Source organism: Peromyscus leucopus, chromosome 20 (assembly GCF_004664715.2).
Source record: "Peromyscus leucopus breed LL Stock chromosome 20, UCI_PerLeu_2.1, whole genome shotgun sequence".
Lineage (NCBI taxonomy): Eukaryota > Metazoa > Chordata > Mammalia > Rodentia > Cricetidae > Peromyscus > Peromyscus leucopus.
In genome coordinates, this window is record NC_051080.1 from 23,971,605 (window position 1) to 23,989,994 (window position 18,390).

Below are 18,390 nucleotides of genomic sequence, written 5' to 3' on the forward strand. Positions count from 1 at the left end.
TCTGCCACCATGTCTGCCTTCTTGCTATCATCCTTCCTGCCATTACAAAATGAACTAAACCTCTGAAGCCATAAGCCAACCCCAATTAAATGTTTTCCTTTATAAGAGTTGCTGTGGTCATGGTGTCTCTTCACAGCAATAAAGCCCTAACTAAGACAATTACACAATGATAATAAAGAAATCAAGAGTTGTGGAAATAATGTACCATAAAATAGCTCAATACAATATGTTCAATCGTGATTTACAAAAGGACACAATGTAGTACTCAAGTGTTTGCATCTCAGTTTGATTTATCTTGACTGTGACAGATACAAACACATATGGATACAGGAGTGTCCTAGCAATGCCTCTGTTAATGTTTGGGGAAAGTGCACAATATTCCTTTTTAACATAGTGGCTTCATTCACTGGAAATATTAAATGTCCCTTAAAGCCCTCCAAACTTACTTTGAATTTATACATGAGGCTCAGTTTTAGTCACCCACACTTTTAAACAAGTCTTTTTCATTCATATGAGTATATGGATGGATATTCAAAGATCATGTATGACTTGGGGGTAATTCTTCAAGCTAAAGAGCTGCATTGTGCATTTTAGGCTTTTTAGCACAACTGGTGTTTACTTGTTGAGTAGCAGAGATTTCCTATTGTAATTTAGTGACACCCTCATTTCCACCATGCAATCTGAGGGAGGATATTAACTCCACAGGACTGTAAGTCACTCAAGCCACTAATTTACATTAGACCTCAGTCCCACCTAAAAAAAATTATTTTTGACAGTTTCATACACTTATATCATACATTTTAGTCATTTTCACACCTCATTCCCCTTCCTTATCTCCTCTCTCACTAGAACTCTTCTCAGCAAGTCTCCATTTTACTTTCACATCTCCATTTTGTGTGTTGCCCACTGAGTTTGGTAAGGGTTATTTGCCTGAGTGTAAGTAGGAGGTCGTTCCCATTTTTATTCTACTCTGTATTATTGGAGGGACTTGGTATTTTTGTTCTAGTTGAAGTAAAAGAATCATCATTCTTTTGAGGAATTGGGTTGGTAGATACCCAACATAGTAAAGAAAAAAAAATATATATATATATGTATGTATTCATAAAAATATGTAATATACATAGAAATTTACTGGCTTGAGATTAGTGGGGTTTCTGCCAGGCTTCAGGAAGATTTAGGTGTATGTCGAAAGCCAGAAACTTGATTAGTGATGCTGTCACTGATGTGATGTGGATGAATTTTTCCTTATTTTGAACACTGCTACCATCTTTGCATACAAATTATTAAAGCAATATGGTTTAATTAGCATTTGAAGTCAGACCTTTTGCCACAAGGGAGACTAAGTTCATTAGAGTCTAATATTTTCATCCCATTTAATGAGAAGTTGACTCTTCCTCCAAGATTCCTTAAGTTTTGGAAGGTTAGCCTTTATTAATAAATGATCCTGATTTATTCATATGTTCCTTTTACTTCTCAACATTGTACAATTTGTTGTTTAAGTTAAGTACTGTTTACAATTACATGCTTGTTGTAATGATGTATCATTCCTGGGCTCATCCTAATGTATCATGTGGGCTGCTAAAACAGCAGTTGCTGTTGCAAACATTGCAAGCCATGGTCTGAGGCACAGGAAATTTGTTGATCTGGCATCATGCATTGCCATTCCCTGTGATAAATTTTACTTGTATTTTAATTTTATAGCCCATTAAATGAACAAGCATATTTTACCAAAAACAAAAAAAAAATGGAAAGTATAATTCTGCCTGTGGTAGAAGGAAGATTCTAGATTGCATTGGATTAATGACAATCATGGAGGAAATTATCAGACATTGAAAAGAAAAACTAGATGACAAACATCCTCTATCATCTGTCTTATTTACATTGTTTGTGGCATCACCAAGCTCAGTGTAATTCTGCAGCTATTAGAAACATATCTTTGAATGAATGTCTTTTGAATAAAACGTCGAATATGACTATGTTTGCTTAATTTATAAAATCTCACTACCATTGAAACTTAGAGTTACTTTGCTATTTTTCTCTGTACATGATGAAGCAAGATAAATATAAGTGCCATTTGTATGCAATGATGCGCTTTGAAAACGTGGGAGGCAGAGTGATAGGTTGGAGAGAGAGAAAAAACAAATAGATGTTTCCTTCAGTAGTATTTTGTCTGTGATCACTTGTGGGTTTTTCTCAAAGCTGGGGCAGGGACTCTTTTGCTTAATGCAGACTCTGGGGCATGGTAATTATCCAATAAAGATTGTCCCTCTAACAGTCTCTATAGTTGTATAGACTTATGGAAGTCACATCATGGTAGTCACAGGCTCTATAGCTGTGCCACACTTCTTAGGAATGTCTGTTATTTGCTTAGTAAGAATTTCTGAGGTTGGAGAGTAGTATAATTGTGCGGTTGTAATTATTACATGGTACATTTATTAGTATAGTATCAGTGATAAAGTATCCATCCAAACACTTTTCTGATTTTGTAATAGAAATTATTGTGTCTGTCGTTAATGTGGGCTGAAACAGACATCGAGGAAAGTGTGTGGTGCATTTATGTTTGCCCAATGTGCCCGGGAGAGGGATTAGTTGGAAACCAACAACAATCGCGAGAGATCTTCAACTTCTTTCCAGCGCTAAGGGGAATCCAGAGCTCAAGTCCCTTTACTCGCCAGGAGCCCAGCCCGGGCCGAAGCCCCGCCCCCAGAGCAGACCTCCAATCGGCTGCGCCGCGCGAGCCCGGCCCTCGCATGTCACGCTTCCGGTGCGTCGCGGGCGGCTGACGTCCCCGGCCGGCGTCGCGTCAGGGCTGGCCGGCGGCGGTGGCGGCGGCGGCGGCGAAGGCGAAGGCGGTGATGGTAGCGGCCCCCGAGCGGGCTTGAGGGCTCGGACGCGGCTCCCTCCCGCGTTTCCTCGGGCCGACGCGGCGCCGCGGGCCCGGCTCGCTCGGCTCCTGCTCTCTCCGGGCCGCTGCCCGGGCAGACGCGGACGAGGCCCGCGCTGGCCGCCTTGACGCACCCCGGCTCGGCCCCGGACGGCCCGGTTGCTGTGCGGAGAGGAGGCCGAGTCGGTAAGAGGCGGCGGCGGGGCCTGGAGGCTGCCGGGTCCCCGGGCCGCACTCGCGCCCGCTTCGCTCTCGGCCGGCGCCCGGCTCCCTGCCACCCGCCGGCCCTATTGTCTGCGCGCCGCCGCGATCCCCCGCCTTCCTTCCCCTGCCGGGTAGTCGGCTGTCAACCTGCAGCTCCCGGGCTCTGGGCCAGCCGCGTCGCGGCCTTTCCTGGCTCCCCTTGCCACCCTTGCCACCCTTGCCCGTATGGGCCCGCCTCGTCCCCCACCCCTGCTTAGCTTCGCGGTCTTTCCCTCACCACTCAGTTGCTCTGTTTCCGTCTCTTTCCTCTCACTGTCATCTCTGCTAACTTCATCGTCTTTACATCGCAGTTCTTTTTTTACCGCTTTCCTTTTTTTTTCTTTCCTTTTTGCTTCCCCTACCCATCTTTTTCTCTGTTAAACCTTTTTATTTTGTTTTCTTTAATGATCTTTCTAGTAGATGGTTTTGTAAAAGTTCTTAATTCAGATGCCCCCTGCATTCTCCCATCTCCCCACAAGAGAATGAACCTCACCCATGCCTTTTGAGGTGCCTCATTCCTGAGAGTCACTGGGGTATTAGATTTACAGGCTGGAAGTTTCATCTCAGGCGATGTTAGCGTAACTGGCAAATTGCCTCTTCGGATTCGATTTCTGAACATTTAAGGAGCAGCCTCGCATGTTTTGCACACTTACAATATTTCTATTTAAAATATTTATGTTTGTTGCCATTACACCCAACGCACCCTGGCTACAAATCTTAACCTCACTGATGCCATGCCAGAATATTCTATAGCCCCTTAGCCACGAGCTTGCGAACTTGATCCTCCATATTTTTTCTTTTGTGGAAAGCATTGACGCTATTTCTTTCTTCCCTTACTTTTCAGGTTCAAAAAAAAAAAAAAAAAAAAAAACAGGAAGGCACATTTGGAATTCTGTTTACCATTACGTTTTTTACTGTTTTAAACAGTAATCAAACCATTATATATATATATATAATTTCAATTGTGTGAGATTTGTTCTTAAAGGTTTTTGTTACTCTGTGATGTTTTATATTTTTTAAGCTGGAGGGAGCCTAGTCAGTAGTGATGTAAAACATGTTTTAAGCATCTTTCTCCAACAATAACAGTTTTATATTCCTGCTTAACAATTGTATTATGATGAGACTGTGCATACCAATTATATTTTCATTACACTATTGATACTTTGAGAATGTATTCATTTTCCTCAAATACTTAGTAGTGAAAAAGGCCTCAAGTGTACTTGGAGGCCAATGTGGCCTAAAGAACAGTAAATACTTGATCTGTGAATGATCTACAGAGAACTCTTTTGCAGGATTTTTTTTTGGGGGGGGGAGGGCGTGTTTTGCTTTTAATAAAAAAGCTCTTTGTTATTGTGGAGACTATGTTGAGTTAATGATAGAAACCATACTCAGGGTCAAACTCTGGCATTATGGATTATTAAATGTGAAGTTTGAGAAAGAAAAATCCTCTTCAACTCTTCATGTTAAAATTATCAGTGGTAAGCCGCAGAGGTAGTATGTAATAATGCATCCTGATCTTCCAGGAAGATTGGTTATTCTCCTCGGTGGTGGCATAGGTCATTTCTACTGCTTCCTTCATGTTTTTAGTGTTTTATATAGGGTTGTACATTTTGACGCACTAAACGATTTCTGGAAATTAAGTGAAAAGTGATTAAGCTATTCCCCTCAAGGATTTCAGTGAACAGGGTTGTCTTAATTTTTAAAAATTTTAAAAAGAGCATTTTCAACCTTCCTTGGATGGAACTTTCTTAGGCATTTTTGAGTTAAGGTTTAAAGCATTTTAGACATTCATAATTCTTATTGGCTTGTCTCTTCTTTTTTTTAGCTAGTTTTCTTTTCTGTATTCCTTTTATGCCTTGCCAGTATTGCCTTCATGTTGCATGCTACCTATAGGTATTGGTAGTCATCAAATTAAAAAACTGGAAAGTATTGTAACTTCCATGCATTATTTTGAAAGTTACTTAAATTCTGTCTGTTCCTTTAAGCCATATTCCTTGTGCATTTCATGCATTAGATTCTAACTTTCTTTTTTCCTCTTGAGGTAGTGGAAAGAAAATACTGAAGAATAGGATCTCAAGATGAGTAAAAAGCCCCCAAATCGTCCTGGAATCACTTTTGAGATTGGTGCTCGTTTGGAGGCACTGGACTACTTACAGAAATGGTATGGAAAATACAGAACTTTGACCAAAAACACTAGATCTGTAGCTCTAGGAAGTCAGTGGCTATCCTAATCACATGTCAGGAACATGAGTATATCTATCCCTTGAATACAGGTGCACATTGGGTTTAGGTTTAGCCTTCATAAACTTCAGAGATTGTTTAGTACAGTACTTTAGATATTTGAGATTTGAAAGTATTTTTCTAGAGTATGAGGCAAATACAAAGGATGGTACCCCTGAATAACTAACAGAGCTATTTTGGGGGAGGGGGAGGAGGGTTAATTCACATAACCAGCTTCCTAAATTTGGGTAAGACCTTGATGTGTGTGTTTTCTTGCTATTTATCAGATAATATTAGTGGTTAGGACTTTTACTTTCATAGTGTCCATGTCCATCTTTCATTATCCCACTGAAAACCAAAGTCCCATCTAATCTCTTCCTTCCTTAGAGAGCAGAGCCTCATGGCATGTTGTACTAGAAAGATAGTCTCACAGAACTGCACTTTCTCCTCTTGTTCTGGGCATCTGTGGCAGGTGGTCAGTATGAACACACTATGCATGTCACTTACACAGTGGTGTAGGAAAGGGTGATATGCTAGTGTGATATCCATGTGGCTAGGAGAGGAGGGAAACAGCACACAGGCTCACTGGCCCACAGAGGAGTAAGGATGAGGGAATGAGTTGCTCATTCTTATTGGAGGCTCATCACTCTGCCTTCTAGGCAGATGTCCTCTTGTTGGCATTCCTGAGCCACTGAGAGAAGTGTTTGATAGTGTTTGCCTGGTGCCAGTGCTGCCTTTGCTCCCCTCTCCTGACACTCATTTGTTTTGGAGAAGGGCCTAGTAACTTAGCTACTCCAGGACTTTCTTCACCACACACTTTGATGTTTTTCTCCATAGTATTTCCATTAAAGCCATGATGGGAGCCAGTAGATTCCGCTTATCATTGATTTGCATTCAGTCAGCCTACCAAATTGACAGTGGGAGACAGAAAACTTGTTTAGTCATAGTATTGACTTGAGACTAAGCCTTGACATTTGTTAACATCTAGCCTTAGACCTCAGCATATCTTTACCACCTAGCTTAATGGCCTCATTTTGGGGGGGCTCTTCTTTAGGACAGTTTAGAATTCTGCTTTAAGGTTGAGTGACAATTATTTTGCCTCTTACTCGCAGCTACTCAGTGGGTAGGTCTTGTAAGGAGCCTGTTTCTTACCAGGTAGATAGTATATATAGTGTTTCTTTGAACGTGGGAAGCACCTGAGAAATAGGCTTCATCATAGCAAAGGTGATTAAGAAGCAGTCTCCAGATTTTAGCAAATGGCCGTGAGGATGTGTTGATGACAGTGGTGAAATACTCAACAACTACAAAGTACCTTCATGTCATGCAGCAAAAGATGCCAGTTTGTGCCAATTTGACTTTCTTAGTTGTGATTTAGCCAACATCTTTTTACTGCAGAGGTACACTATTGAATCTTCATGAGATATGACTATAGAAAAAAAATCATTTTTCTGTGAATCTTTACTTTTTTTTGTTACTGCTTTTGTGAATAACAAGTTATTTCATATTCATATATTCTCATAGGCTCTCAGTCAACAAAGTGTCATTGAGCTAGCTTCTAACTTGGATGAAGCACATAATTTATTAGTTCATGCAGTCGTTTTCAGGGACACTAACATAACTTTGGCCTTGTATAAGTTTACTTTTGGTGATGAAATGTCTTTTAATTCAGTGGCTGTTAAATTTTGATTCAGTAATTAAATTTAAAAAATATTTTTAGAGAAATCCTTGTTCAGATCTTGCCTGAGTATCCTATGCTTCAGAATAGAATTTATGAAAACAAGTCAGAGTTGTAGCCTCTCAACAAGAAGTTCATGCTAACTAAGTTTAATGCCTACCTGGAATTCTAGTAAGCCCAGTGATAATGGACTCATTGAGAAACATTGGCCAGAGTAATCACGTGACAAACACTGAAATATTGGTTGAGTTTAATTTTTATAAACTCATTTATAGAAACACTATTCTTGACGTGGCTCCTTAAAAAGGCCTTCCAGAGTATTGTTTATGTATACACTTATACATACATATTTATTTGGGTAATTCAAATAATTTTCTTAAGATTTAAGTTTTGCTTTATTTTTGTCAATATCAGGAAATAGAGTTAGATCAACCTTAAATTCAATATCAGGTGGTTTACCACAAAACAGCTATTGAAGTGCTGAAGTCTACTTAAATTTCTATGTGGTACAAAAGTTATATGAAGGTTTTTTTTTTAAACAGTTATATAACTAAACAAGACAATTAACTATTTTATGTATATATGTATGTATGTATGTATATCACCCTACTTGTAAAAGATCATTCAGTATTTCATATAAAGTCTTCACATGTTTGATTTAGTATCAAATAAAAATTAAGAGTAGTTTGGTTTTCAGGCAGTGGTGGCGCACACCTTTAGTCCCAACACTCGGGAGGCAGAGGCAGGCAGATCTCTGTGAGGTCGAAGCCAGCCTGCTCTACAGAGCAAAATCCAGGACAGGCACCAAAACTACACAGAGAAACCCTGTCTTGAAAAAACAAAACAAAACAAAAAAAAGTGGTTTGTTTTTGAAAGACTTCAATAATAATTTCATGAGGATCAGAATTCTTGGTAGTTTAAAATATACTAAGTATAACTTTTCCCCCTTCCTCCATTCTTTGATATTTGTGCATGAGTGCTTTTATCTTCCATATACATTCAGTTCCATTTGAAAACTATTCCTAATTGATATATACTTTGAACTGTTAAGGAATTAGACAGGCAGAGCAGAGCAGAATTGCAAATCTTGTTTACAAAGTATTGTTCTCAAGACATGTACATTGAACCACATACTGTGGAATTAACTTATCACATGTTGGTACATTTTCTTTTAAAAAGAAGTATGAGAGGTGATAGAGAGAGAGCTCCAAACAGCCAGTTCCTGCACCAGGGCTAGATCCTATTGCCACTGCCAGGGGCCCCTTAAACAGACCAAACTGCACAGCTGTACACAAGTGCCAATGCAGAGGGCCTGGTCCAGTCCCATGCAGGCTCTACAACTGTTGGTCTAAAATTCATGTCTTCCTATCAACTTGATGAACCCAGGTCTTAAGACCTGGTCAGCAAGTGTCACTGAGCCATCACTCTAGCCACCACCCCCCCCCATAGAAAAATTTAAAAAAAAAAAATGGAGAGAAGGACAAACGGGTGGCACACTTCAACAACTTAGGAGGCTAAAGTGGGAAGATAGCAAGTTCAGGGTCAGCATGGCAACTTAGTGTGTCTACCTTTAGTAATAATATATAATATAATATATATTATATATTATATAACATAATAATATAGCTTTATGGAGAAGTACTTGCCTGGCATGTGCAAAGCCTTGAGTTTAATCCCCTGTACTACCCAAACGGACAACAACAACGACAAAAAAAAAAAAAAGCACAAAAGTTGATAATAGTGGAATTCTCAAAATGCCAGTTAGTTTGATCTGTATGTATGACAGGTTTTTCATGTATAAAAAAGGAAAATAAATTTTGATGTGTCCTCGTAATAAAAGGATATACTAAATTTAGTGGGAAGAAGTAACCTGAAGTTAAGCAACTTCTTTTAGGTTTAGGAAGATTTGACTTACTAGGAAGACTTAAATCTGTTCCCTAGGAAGAGTACCATTGGTAGTACTTGAACAACCAATACCACAATCTTCTTAAAGTTCATAAAGATAGCTTCTCTCTGAAAATTCACTTCTATTATTAATTAGTAATTTGTTACTTCCTGTTTTCAAAGTCAGCATGCAGCTATATATGAAAGTCATTGGTGGCTTGTTTATCTGACCTAATGAATACAGGCCCTGAAAAGTCACTGTGGAGTTTGACTTTGTATTTGCTTTTGCTACCTAGTTCTTCTACACACAGTAAACTCCTACTTTTAATTTTTAAATATTTTGTCATCTTACTTAAAACATTTTCTTTTAACTTATTTCCTGAACAGCCTGCATAAGGTAAGGACTTTAATGTGCTAGATTAGCTCATATGATCAGCTGTTCTAAATTGTAGTTTTCCATCATATTATCCACTGTTACCTAGGTCTACTCACACCTTAACATTGAGTTTTATTTCTGGAAGACAACATCATAATACCAAAACACTTGTTTTATATATAGGAATATATTTGGAGAAAGAGAATATTCATAATAAAGTTATATCAAAGACACTAAGTGAATGGTTTTTAATTTATGTAGTTACTTATTGATCTGGTAAGTATGGGCAAATCCTGGTTTGTTTAACAGTGCCACTGGCTGTTATCTATGCAATATTTTTAGGATCAAATAAAAAGATATCTAAACTTGCTTTGAATTCTACAATTTCAAAATTAAAACACTGACATAAATGTGAAGGGAGAGGGAAAGCTAGAAAATAAACCTCTGGGGATATGAAGACTTCAGTGTCCAGACTTTGAATAGACATTAGTGTTGGTATGAGAGTGAACTAGACTCACACAAGAAACAAGCTGTGGGAGCATAGACTTTTAAACTACTCATCACATCCTCCTCCTCCTGTAGACTTTCTAGGTTGCAGAACACCTCTACACACATTAGCATCTAACCGTGTGGAATACAGTTGGTAAGATATGATGATGATACTAGTTTTAACAGTTTAACTGCTGCCATTTGATTAAGTTGTTACTCTGCAGTTAGTGATTTATTTATAAGAACACAGCAGATGGAGTGATAGGCTGTTAGTCTTACAAGATTTGAAATACAGTCAACTTAAAATATTCAGATGAGTTCTGCTCTTCTGACTTCTTTTGGAATATTTCTATTAGTTCTCCTCTAGATCTAAAGAAAAGGAAAATAAGAGATTAAAAAGTGTAGAGATGTCTCTAAGTATGAGCGTTTGCTAGAACAGTTTAAATTTGAGTTGGCAAATGGTATTCCCACACATTTGGAGGGTTTGAACTGTATGGAACATTTGCAAATGTGAGTGTTTTAAGTTGTTCACCAACAGAATTTTAATATGTGAGAAAATTCAAGAAGATTGTAGTAGTGACAGATACCTTCTAATTGAAAATAAATGCATTTTTCTTTCTGAGTAAAAAGTTAACTTGAAATTGGTGGTTATTCAGAGGAATATAGAGATGTGTAATCTATATTGAGGGCAGGAGATTGTCCCAGAAAATTAGTCATTTTAAAAGTAAAGTAGTTTTAGATAAGTTTGAATACTTCCAAGATAGAGATTCTTTAGCTGATATGAATAAAGTTATTGTCCTTTTGTATTTGGAATTTCAATTTTTTTTAATACTTGAAATATAATTACTTTGAGTCATTCACTGCCATTAATAGCCTGATTTCTGCTGTAGACCCAGGGGGGAAAAATGTATAGTTTCATGTATAATACCAAAGTAATTGAATTATATATTAGGTTCATAAATCCACAAACACACACACACACACACACACACACACACACACACACACACACACACAAAATCAGCAGACTAAAGCTTAAAAGCCCTTTTGCAGAGAACTCAAATTGAATTGATAAGAACTTTCTTTTTAAATTCTGATGTTTAATCTACTTTAATCATTTAGGTGGGCCTGTGCCAGCATATAGACACTTTAAACTTCCACAAACTAGAGCTCTGCCTGCTGTGTTTAAGATGCTAATGATGAGACCCTCCTGACAAAAACGTATGAAAAGCAAGATAAGAAATAGGGTAGCGTGGGCTCATTAGTTCAGAACACACCTGGTCCCTCTGTTTTTGTTCTAACCACATGTGCTCAGTGTATTAATGCATTTTTAAATCCAGGTTCTGCTTTACAAGTTTGGTTGACTTTTGTTTGTTTATTTTGTTCTTAACCACTGTTTTCTTTGAAAGGAAGAAAGGGTTATTAGATAAAGTAAATTTAATTAGAATCCAGAAAGTATGTGTCGTATGTAAATACTCTGGTCACAAGATTTGTGCCTCTGCTTTGGTGTTCTAGTGGGAGTGTTCCATTATAGGTTTTGCCCACTTAGAACCCCGGTTTCTTTTATCTATTTTCACCTTTTCTGGGTTGACAGATTATTTTATCTTATTTATAGATGGACCTGTCACAGATCTGAGACAGAAATAAAATAGGCATGAAGAATTTGTAGGTAGTTTTTCAAAACTGCTAGTCACTTAGAAGAAAAAAATGGTGTTCAGAAGTTTAGAGAAATATAGAGGTCTGAAACATTTGGATGATAGAAACTTTTCACTGCAGCTATGGTGAGATCAACAGTACATTCCACTGCATCACATAGAACATTTAGCCTGTTGGCTAAATGTGTCCAAGTTAGCACTGCTCCTGACTTCTCTGTGTGTATGTACTTGGTATGTAAGAGCCCTCTGGTGCCCTTGTTCTTAGAATTACAGTTTAGGCAAGGCAGTTAATTTCAGGTCTACCTGTTCAAAGAACTTCCTCCTGATTTTGGCGTAGAAGCAAATCTTCAAATTGACAATTTTGTTTCATGAATTCATCAATTTATAAATGTGTGAAAGTAGAATCTCGGGCTTGCTGTGCTTTGTGTGTGTGTGCGCGCGCGCGCATATAATGGCAAAGATTAGATCCAATCTAAAAAAGAGTGAGTGTTTCATATGTGGTTTAATGGAAGCCATTAGTTATTCTACATATCCCTTAGAGCATTCTTACTAAATGTGGTCATTGTTGACATACCATTTTATGCATAGTGGGTATTTATTTTGTACAAGATAAGAAGAACTATATTCTTTGGGCTAACAAACTAATTTCAGACATGTTTATATAAGAAGCAGACTATTTGCATGAAAAAATAAATTATTTTAATTTCTGTATTGTTTTCAGTGGTAAGAACCTACTACTGGATTTGAACCATAATAGTGATAAGAGTTGACCATCTAGTACATAATGCAGAATCTATAATAATTGGATAAATAATTATGGACTAAAAAAAACCTGTGTTCAGAGATCTATCATTTATTACCACTTTAACTTGAACAAGTTATTGAGTCTTTAGGAACATTGGTGACTTCAGTTTTTAAAAAAAGTAGCAAGAGTCTGGTGTGGTGACACACCTGTATTCCCAGCACCCAGGGGGCTGAGGCATTGTTTTGAGATGTGGTGAGCTTTGTCTGCATAGTAAGACCCGGTCTCAGAAACAAACAAACAAACAGTGGGAAAGTAGTGCCTCACATAAAGCATCCTTTGAGGAGTGAAGCACACAGTTCACTGAAAGGAGTTACCTGAGCATGGCTTCTTCCACATGGTAAAGGGGCATGATGAACATTAACATCAAATTAACATCAAAAAATGAAACAAGGAAGCAGTGTAAACCTGTAGGATTTGTCAGTAGGGGCATAAACAAACCCGCCTATTGGAAATATTCTAAATGCTAAATATTAAAGAAAATTAAACAGCTGCAACCTAGAATTCTGGATTTTGCTGACATTTTTTAAAAGTCTGGTTCTAGCAACCCAAACAATTTATCCAAAGTACATGAACTTTGAATTCAGTACTGGTAAAAGGAAGAACATGCTTTAGTAAAGGTAAGAAGAAGCCCTTGGTAATCTTGTAAGAAGGTAATGGGTCCAAAACTAAGGAGCAGGTTGAAAGAAAAGTTTCTACTAACAAGTGTCTTACGAGTAAGTGGGTTTGCAAAAATCTGAAAAATATCACTGATGAGAATTTTTAGAATTCAGTGTTAGGAGAGGATGTAGGTTTTTTTTTTTTTTTTTTTTTTTTTTAAACATCAACAGTTTCTGCTCCCTCCTCCTCCTCCCATTCCATTCCCTCCCCTGACTCCCATCTACCTTCCCTCCCCATCTACCCACTTCTCCTCCATCAACATGCAGAAAAGGACAGGCCTCCCATGGACTTGAACAAAGCATAACACATCAAGTTGAGGTAGGACTAAGCTCCTCCCCCTGTATCAAGGCTGGGCAGGGTAACCCAGTATGGGGAACTGGTTCCCAAAAGCCAGCTAAGCACCAAGGACAGGTCCTCATCTCACTGCTAGGAGACTTACAAACAGACCAAGCTACATATTTATCACAAGCATGCAGAGGGCTTAGGTCGGTCCCATGCAGGCTCCATGACAGTCCAGAGTCCATATGCTCCCATTAGCCCCTGGTCAGCTGTCTTTGTGGGTTCCTTCATCATGACCTTGCTCATACAATTCCTCCCCTTTCTTCAAGAGGACTCTCAGAGTCGGACCAGTGCTTGGTTATGGATCTCTGCATCTGCTTCCATCAGTTACTGGATAAAGACTCTGTAATGACAATAAGGGTAGTCACCCATCTGATTACAGTAGATGGACACTTCAGGCATGCTTTAGCTGGGGGTCATCCTTGTAGGTTCCTGAGAGTTTCCCTGGTACCAGGTTTCTCCCTAACCCTCTGTCCTGACCCTGAACTGTCTCCTGCACCCAGCCCAACCAACCTGCTCCCCCAAGTTCCAGTCCACCACCACCACCACCCATTACCTAGTTTATGCAGGAGATCTCTTCTATTTCCCCTTCCCGGGGAAATCCATGCATCCCTCTTTGGGCCCTCTTTGTTATCTAGCAACTGGGGCTGTGGATTATAGGTTGGTTAGAGAGGATGTGATTTTGACCAATAATACATTATCTCAATGTTCTTGAGAATCAAGACTATTTCATGTTTTTGTTTCATTTTATAATGCCAAAGTTTGAATTAAGATGTTTGTTTTCATTATTGTGTTAAAATGTGAAAACTATCATGCATGTAGGACAACAGTAACTTTTTAAAATATGCTGGCATAATAATATTGTTACATCTTCATTGCCAGTGTAGTTAGGGTGCGTAGATGAGGGGAATTTTGAAAATGACAAAGCATAATATAAACTTAAAGTGCTTACAGGAAGCTAACAATATAAAAAAGTTATTAGGTTACAAGAATATTGTATTTGTTGTATTTAACCTTAATTTTTATTTGGCAAGTAATCATCCAACCTAACAGTCAGCCCTTACCTCTGTTTCTGGCTGTCCTCGTAGATTTTTAGATACTTTCAGTAGATGCATGATAAAAATTAAATTTTTATCTACATAACTTTTAGATTGTCAATCCTTACCTCCTGGAGTCTCCTATCATTTAGATTATTCCTAACTCTTATTTCAAGTTTCTTTATTGCTATCCTTTAAAACTTATCTATGTTGTTAAGACATCCTAATATCTTTAAAATAATCTTTGTGCAGGTTATATAAACTGTGTTATTACTCATTCTTATATGCCATGGTTTTGATTCTCCTTTACGGAAATGAAGAAAGAAATGTTAATTCCTAGATTACAAAAATTATAAACTTTATTATCAACATAAGCAAAATAATTTATTTAAATTTAAAACAAAACTTGAAAACTTATTGACATTCTTTTAAAGTATGCCATTTTGTTGGCATGAGATTTTATTTAAAAAACTTTGGAAGCATATTCTGGTTATATTTAGTGAGTTGTAACCTAAAAAGAGTTGTCAACTCTGCCCTTTGGCTTGTATGCAAAAGATTCACAAGTCGTTTTCCTACAGTTGACTTTATCAATATAGGTTAAAAATATATCAGGATATAGCAAACTAGATGACAAATCAGAATGGATTCCTTTAATATAGAAAATGCTTGCTTTACTGCTACTCTAAAATTATCTTAAAAATTAATTCATCAGCTGTTATTTCTGGCATTACCCATGCCTGCTCTCTCATGCCTCTTCTCTTTAAGAATAATAAAGAAAGCACTGATGTTAGTAGGTTGTCTTGCCTTCCAGAAGGTATTTGTTCAAGGACATCCCTTTAAAAATCTAATTCAACTTAGGTGTACCTGTCTCTGAGGAAAAATCATCTACTTCTACACCTGACACACCTTTGCAACAAAGGAATTCCCCAGTCTCTTAACTTAGTGGATAGGACAATAATGAAAGTGTGCAAATATAGTGACACACACAGAAATAGCAAATATATGTATATTTGTAAGTATATAGCATATATGTGTATGTAAATATATAAACATACACACACACACACATATATATATATATATTTGTTTTTGTTTGTTTGTTTGTTTTTCAAGACAGGGGTTCTTTGTGTAGCCCTGGCTGTCTTGGAACTAGCTCTGTAGACCAGGCTAGTCTTGAACTAAAAGATCTGCCTGCCTCTGCCTCCCAAGTGCTGGCATTAAAGAAAAATGTGTGCCACCATTGCCTGACTGCAAATATATATCTTATGTAGCAAGTATAAGACAAAAATAAGTGAGCAGTATGATCCAGGATAGGAATTCACTAGCAGTGGTAACTCCTTTCTTAGACTGCTTGTGTTTTCCCAGCACTTGGGAGTTGATACAGGTGGAAATTGATACTGTTCAGGTGCAGCTAACTTCTCTGGCCAATGTCTTTAGCCAGTGTCTGGTTCTTACTGAATTATGGATTTAGTCTAGAATCTGTAGGTACGGTTACCCTCTGAACAATCTTATGTAAGTTGGAAACATCACTTACAGTGCTCAAATTACAGTATTTAGATATGGCAGTGAGATTTCAAGAGTTCTGAGAAGGTAAAAGTAATTTTTATTTTTGCCAATGGTGTTTCTATGTTTGTAGCCAGGGCTGTGGTTTAACTTGAATGTTAGAGGACTTAGACCTGAAAAGGCTCAAATAATCCTAAAAGCAAATTAAAATTAGGAAAAATATTTTCAAGTCAGATTCTCAGTATTTTTGATACTTTTCATTTATATTAGTCCAAATGCCTGTAATTCATTTTAGAGTAAAGTTTTTCCTCCATTTTCTAGAAGTATACTATGTTTACCGACTTCCTGAATATAGGACTTAGAAAAGCCAAGTTGACCCAGAACAATGCAGGCACCTCCTGATTTTCTAAGGCAGTAAATTCCACTGGACCAAACTCTGTGTACTTACAACATCTGCCTTTTGAGGAGAGATTTTTGCAGGGAAGGTAGAGAGTGAAAGCTTTGTTATTTCTCAGCAGCACTTGATAAGGGGCCAGAGAGCTTGACATAGGATTTTGGCATTGAGGAAGTCATCCCTTTGGTGAAGTGACATTCTCTTCATTTCTTTCTATTAAATCTTGAGATGAGGCAGCTATAGTGATTCTCTCCTAACTTTTGTCTCTAGTCATTGTGGCCTTTTACCTGACACTATGGATTCTGAAATCCTAGTCTTCCACTTAAATATTTTCCTGAATCATTCATAAATGTCTGAGACTGAGCCTAATCACCATTCTTTACTGTAGCAGCTTTCTGTGATTCAGCCTTTAAAAGTGACAAAAACAAAAACATTAACACCACATCTTCCAAATTCAGGAAGAAAAGTCTTATGTTCAATTCACAGTCAATTATAGTAAAGCATAGCTAGCATATGAAAATAATACATGCTTTAAGATAAAGAGGCATTTGTGAATGTATTTGCTCAACAAATTTTTTTCATTGTGTATATCAAAACATACTGCTAGTGTGGGCCATCTGCTGAACAGGAAATATTTTGCTCTATAGAATTATATGTGAATTGCCATGTGTAGAATGTGCGTTGTACTTGGGTTGCAAATATCTTAGCATGCCTTTTCCTTCCTAAGGTATAACCAAAGGCCAAATTAAATAGAAGCCCTGTGCTCTGTAGAACAAAGGATCATTTCATTAGCTTGCTATTTCAAAGCCTTTAAGTTGGAAACAAGCTAACAAGTCCACTTTCATGCTCCTGTTCTCCTTTATCCACTGTACAGTCTATTGCGTAGTCTAGCCAAATGCAATACTGCTGTTGCCTTCAAGTGTCCTCAGATCTCTGAAAGCGAAGTCCTTTAGGACAAATGACACACCTTGATTTTGTCTATGACTTCATTTGCTATGGTTTCACTTAGAGTCATAACATTTTCAATAATGAACATTTCATTAACTGTACCCTGTGTATGCATTGCATTTGTACTCAGTCTTAATTCTTCAAATATCCCACCAAGTTCAATGTGGACAGTGCTTCCTAGGAACCTTTAGTGAACTTCCCGGTGATCTCAGAATTAGTTAAGCATGTGAAATAAGGTTGTCTGTTCACTTAGAAGTTTTTCTGTATGTTATAACCACTCAGATATAGACTTAACCCCACTTCTACTGACATAGAGATAGAGCAGAGGCTTTTTTGCCAGTCTCTGCTCTGAAAAATGTCTGTACCATGTATATTTTTTAGTCCTCATCTGTTAAAGCAGATTATGATATCTATAGCATGGACAGAAACCAAGATACAGCATATATAAAGAAGAACCAACTTTCAGTAAGCAAAGACCATATTGTCTGATATACAGGACAATATTTCTCATCCAGCTCTCCAAACTGAGCTCAGTACTGAAATGATAATAGAATTTAGTTTAGTTTTATTAATTTTTAATCTACCAACAGTGCCTATCTTTCCTTCTTTCATCCTCCCCTCCCTTTTCCTAGTGCCCATGAACCAAAACTGGGGCCTTGTTCTTGTAGGCAAGTCTTCTGCCATTGAACTAAAAATCCAGTCCTACCTTTAGCTGTTCAAATATATGGTGGGCATTCTTGGTCATAGTTTTGACACCTTTAACTTTTAAAATTTGACTAGTAAAACTTGTGAAAATAAAACATTCTAATCCTGTGCATTTGCATTGGTTTAATTCTTGGCAGTATCATCGGTATGCATATCATTCTCTAGCATTTATGTAGAGAATCTGACATGCTGTAACTTATCCTGAAGAGGTTCCCCAAGATTTAATTTGTTCAGGCAGTTGCTTCAGGCATCTTTTCAGCCAACAGAATTTAAAATATTTTAGGAAAACCATAAGTTGCTTAAAAATAACAATCTAGATTTACATTATTTAAATTCATTCAGATTCTGATTTTTTTTTTTACTGAATTGAATCACGTTATGAAAATGAGAGATATATTTGACTTGGTTACTGTGGACTCTTCTCACTTTGAAGAATGTTTTAAATATATAGAATTCCATACATTTAGAATTTGAAGGAACCTAGAGAGCAAAGCCCTTGGATTTTGCTTAAAATCTGAATGATGTGATAAGTGAAATTTGAAGCTCTTATGCTTTGAGAGATGTCTTAGTTTTTAA

General features: G+C 37.6%; 1 protein-coding gene across 5 annotated transcripts in view; it reads left to right on the forward strand.

The window, feature by feature from the left end:
* The window catches only part of Phf20l1 (PHD finger protein 20 like 1), a 75,849-nt gene that overhangs the window by 4,806 nt on the left and 52,653 nt on the right, over positions 1 to 18,390 (forward strand). The window contains exons 1-2 of one of the 5 annotated variants that reach the window (XM_028876010.1): positions 2,801 to 3,070; positions 5,169 to 5,288. In XM_028876010.1, coding sequence (XP_028731843.1) covers positions 5,206 to 5,288 — 83 coding nt within the window. In that variant the 5' untranslated portion in view covers positions 2,801 to 3,070; positions 5,169 to 5,205. Of the gene's footprint in view, positions 1 to 2,800; positions 3,071 to 5,168; positions 5,289 to 18,390 lie in introns of those variants that run through there. The other 4 variants (XM_028876014.2, XM_028876011.2, XM_028876012.2 and 1 more) reach the window with 4 other exon arrangements.